This window comes from Penaeus vannamei, chromosome 19 (assembly GCF_042767895.1).
Source record: "Penaeus vannamei isolate JL-2024 chromosome 19, ASM4276789v1, whole genome shotgun sequence".
Taxonomy (NCBI): domain Eukaryota; kingdom Metazoa; phylum Arthropoda; class Malacostraca; order Decapoda; family Penaeidae; genus Penaeus; species Penaeus vannamei.
In genome coordinates, this window is record NC_091567.1 from 10443839 (window position 1) to 10448179 (window position 4341).

At 50.9% G+C, this 4341-nt stretch overlaps 1 protein-coding gene across 1 annotated transcript in view; it reads left to right on the forward strand.

The window, feature by feature from the left end:
* The first annotated feature begins 328 nt into the window (after positions 1-328).
* Positions 329-4341, forward strand: part of LOC113806312 (uncharacterized) — a 7717-nt gene continuing 3704 nt past the window's right edge. The window contains exons 1-3 of the mRNA XM_070133553.1: positions 329-436; positions 1291-1694; positions 2178-3334. Coding sequence (XP_069989654.1) covers positions 329-436; positions 1291-1694; positions 2178-3334 — 1669 coding nt within the window. The remainder of the gene's footprint in view (positions 437-1290; positions 1695-2177; positions 3335-4341) is intronic.

Genomic DNA, 4341 nt, shown 5'->3' on the forward strand with positions numbered 1-4341 from the left:
GAGAAAACGGAAAAAACGGAAGAGAGAGAAAAGCAAAGAGAACGCAGGAAAAATATATGGAAAAAATAATGAGAGCGCATGACAAAAAAGAAAAGAAAGCCAAAGAGCAGGCGAGAAAACAGCAGGAGAGGCGGAGCGCGCCCGGGCCAACGAGCGACAGACCGTCCGTAGTAACTATAATGAGCCATCAATATTCATGGGCAGGTGGCGTGGCGCTACACTGCTATGCGGCTGGAGTCTCGCGATCGCTGGGACACAATACACTTGCCACTTGGCCGCATGCCGTACCGCTACATATGTACGGCCAATGAGCTCTCCGATCATTAGTATGGCCATAGCGAGCACGCTTAATGCAGGCCTACATACTCTGAACTCCGATGGAAATGAAAGGACCAGTCTCCGTGCGGTGTTCTTCGCACGAGAGCGAATGGAAAAAGTGTCATTCTGAAACACCTTTCTTTATTGTTCACTGATCTTCACGTTTGAAAAAGTGTCATTCTGAAACACCTTTCATTATTGTTCACTGATCTTCACGTTTGAAAAAGTGTCATTCTGAAACGCCTTTCTTCATTGCTCACTGATCTTCACGCTTGTTATAGGCACTGATATGGACAGAGAGCATCGAACGCAGTCAAATAACATGCGCACATCCCATCTTGTTACATTGCCTGAGAGGATATATGTCTAAACATTAACTGCTGCCATCGATGCTGCTGTTGCTGAAGCTATAGATGCTGCAGTTAAAGTAATGTTGCCGCCGCTGCTGTTGCCAATGCTTTTGCTGCCGCTACTACTGTTGCTATAAGTACTTCTGCATCTGCGCTAATAACAAACCTGTTACCCCAATCCTTCTAACTATTGTAGTAATTACTTCTCTCACTACAACTTTTATTTTCGACAATATCAACAAATTGCAAGCAGTCATGTACACAACTGTAAACAACTGAGATATTTCACCCATTTCCTTCAAAGGCGAAGGAACACAAAGAGTGAAAGTTCTTCCTCCGCGACAAAGAAGACTCGCCATTGTCACGAAGCCGCCGGTCCCTCGCCGCGCCGGTCCCGCTCTCTTGGCGCTCCTGGGATTTATGTAATACGGTATATCTCATAGCGTTATTATCATCAGCATTCTTTATCTGCACCTTTCTCTCTCTCTCTCTCTCTCTCTCTCTCTCTCTCTCTCTCTCTCTCTCTCTCTCTCTCTCTCTCTCTCTCTCTCTCTCTCACCCTCAGCTTCATCCCACCCTCAGCTTCTTCATCCCACCCTCAGCTTCTTCATCCCACCCTCAGCTTCTTCATCCCACCCTCAGCTTCTTCATCCCCCCCTCAGCTTCTTCATCCCCCCCTCAGCTTCTTCATCCCACCCTCAGCTTCTTCATCCCAACCTCTGCTTCATCCCACCCTCAGCTTCTTCATCCCACCCTCAGCTTCTTCATCCCACCCTCAGCTTCTTCATCCCACCCTCTGCTTCATCCCACCCTCAGCTTCACCCCACCCTCAGCTTCACCCCACCCTCAGCTTCATCCCACCCTCAGCTTCTTCATCCCACCCTCAGCTTCTTCATCCCACCCTCAGCTTCTTCATCCCACCCTCAGCTTCTTCATCCCACCCTCTGCTTCATCCCACCCTCAGCTTCTTCATCCCACCCTCAGCTTCTTCATCCCACCCTCAGCTTCTTCATCCCACCCTCTGCTTCATCCCACCCTCAGCTTCCCCCCACCCTCAGCTTCACCCCACCCTCCCCTTCATCCCCCCCTCCCCACCCTCTGCTTCACCCCACCCTCAGCTTCACCCCACCCTCAGCTTCTTCATCCCACCCTCTGCTTCATCCCACCCTCAGCTTCACCCCACCCTCAGCTTCACCCCACCCTCAGCTTCACCCCACCCTCAGCTTCTTCATCCCACCCTCTGCTTCATCCCACCCTCAGCTTCATCCCACCCTCAGCTTCACCCCACCCTCAGCTTCACCCCACCCTCAGCTTCACCCCACCCTCAGCTTCTTCATCCCACCCTCTGCTTCACCCCACCCTCAGCTTCATCCCACCCTCAGCTTCTTCATCCCACCCTCAGCTTCTTCATCCCACCCTCAGCTTCATCCCACCCTCAGCTTCATCCCAGGCTCAGCTTGTTCATCCCACCCTCTGCTTCACCCCACCCTCAGCTTCACCCCACCCTCAGCTTCACCCCACCCTCAGCTTCATCCCACCCTCAGCTTCTTCATCCCACCCTCTGCTTCATCCCACCCTCAGCTTCTTCATCCCACCCTCTGCTTCACCCCCCCCTCAGCTTCATCCCACCCTCAGCTTCTTCCCACCCTCACCTTCTTCCTCCCACCCTCTGCTTCATCCCACCCTCAGCTTCTTCATCCCACCCTCTGCTTCACCCCACCCTCAGCTTCATCCCACCCTCTGCTTCATCCCACCCTCAGCTTCATCCCACCCTCAGCTTCATCCCAACCTCAGCTTCTTCATCCCACCCTCTGCTTCATCCCACCCCCAGCTCCACCCCACCCTCAGCTTCACCCCACCCTCAGCTTCATCCCACCCTCAGCTTCTTCATCCCACCCTCTGCTTCATCCCACCCTCAGCTTCTTCATCCCACCCTCTGCTTCACCCCACCCTCAGCTTCTCCCCACCCTCAACTTCTTCATCCCACCCTCTGCTTCATCCCACCCTCAGCTTCCTCCCACCCCCAGCTTCTTCATCCCCCCCTCAGCTTCTTCATCCCACCCTCTGCTTCACCCCACCCTCAGCTTCACCCCACCCTCAGCTTCACCCCACCCTCAGCTTCATCCCACCCTCAGCTTCTTCATCCCACCCTCTGCTTCATCCCACCCTCAGCTTCTTCATCCCACCCTCTGCTTCACCCCACCCTCAGCTTCATCTCACGCTCAGGTTCAGCCCACGCTCAGCTTCTTCATCCCACCGTCTGTTTCGTCCCACCCTCAGCTTCTTCATCCCACCCTCTGCTTCAGCCCAGCCTCAGCTTCATCCCACCCTCTGCTTCATCCCACCCTCAGCTTCATCCCACCCTCAGCTTCATCCCAACCTCAGCTTCTTCATCCCACCCTCCCCTTCATCCCACCCTCACCTTCACCCCCCCCCCAGCTTCCCCCCCCCCTCCGCTTCATCCCACCCTCAGCTTCTTCATCCCACCCTCTGCTTCATCCCACCCTCAGCTTCTTCATCCCACCCTCAGCTTCATCCCACCCTCAGCTTCATCCCACCCTCAGCTTCTTCATCCCACCCTCAGCTTCTTCATCCCACCCTCAGCTTCTTCACCCCACCCTCAGCTTCTTCATCCCACCCTCAGCTTCTTCATCCCACCCTCAGACGTACTTCTACCAAAATTATTTTATCACCTGCCCCCCCCCCCTCCCCGCTCGATTCTTTTCATGTTCCTCAGGGGAAAGGGGGGGAAAGGGGGGGTGAGGGGGGAGCTCATTTCATTTCCGAGCGCCTTAAGAGCACGGCATCAAACTCGTACACGAAGCAAGGGAAATTAATTCGAGTCCGCTCGTTTGCTCGGGCGTGATAAGCAGCTCATCGAAATTTTATTGTTGTGTTTAATTATTCTCGAGGTAATAGTTCTACATTAATTAACGGAAAAAAGATCGAATCAAAGGACGTCCGAGAGGGAGATGGGGGGAGGGAGGAAAAGAGGGATGGTAGGGAGGGAAAGGAGGGAGGGAGGAAGGGGGGGAGAGGGATATATATATATATACATATATATATATATATATATATATATATAGATAGATAGATAGATAGATAGATAGATAGATAGATAGATAGATAGATAGATAGATAGATAGATAGATAGATAGATAGATAGATAGATAGATAGATAGATAGATAGATATATAGATAGATAGATAGATAGATAGATAGATAGATAGATAGATAGATAGATAGATAGACAGAGAGAGAGAGAAGAATGAAAGAAATAGAGAGAGAGAGAGAGAGAGAAAGAGAAAGAAAGAAAGAAAGAAAGAAAGAAAAAAAGAAAGAAAGAAAGAAAAGATAGAGAGAGAGAAAGAGAAAAAGAAAGAGAGAGAAAGAGAGAGAGAGAGAGAGGGAGAGAGAGAGAGAGAGAGAGAGAGAGAGAGAGAATGTGTGTGAGAGAAGAGAGAGGGAGAGAGAGAGAGAGAGAGAGAGAGAGAGAGAGTGAATAAGTGAGTTTGGGGGAAGTTGGGAGGGTGGAAAGGAGAGAGGCAGGGAAGGAGGGAGAAAAAAGAGGGAGGGAAAAAGGGTGTAAAAGATACATATAAAGCACATGGAGTGGAGATATTAAAAATAAATAATAATAATAATAAGTGACAGAGAAATAATGGTAGAGAGT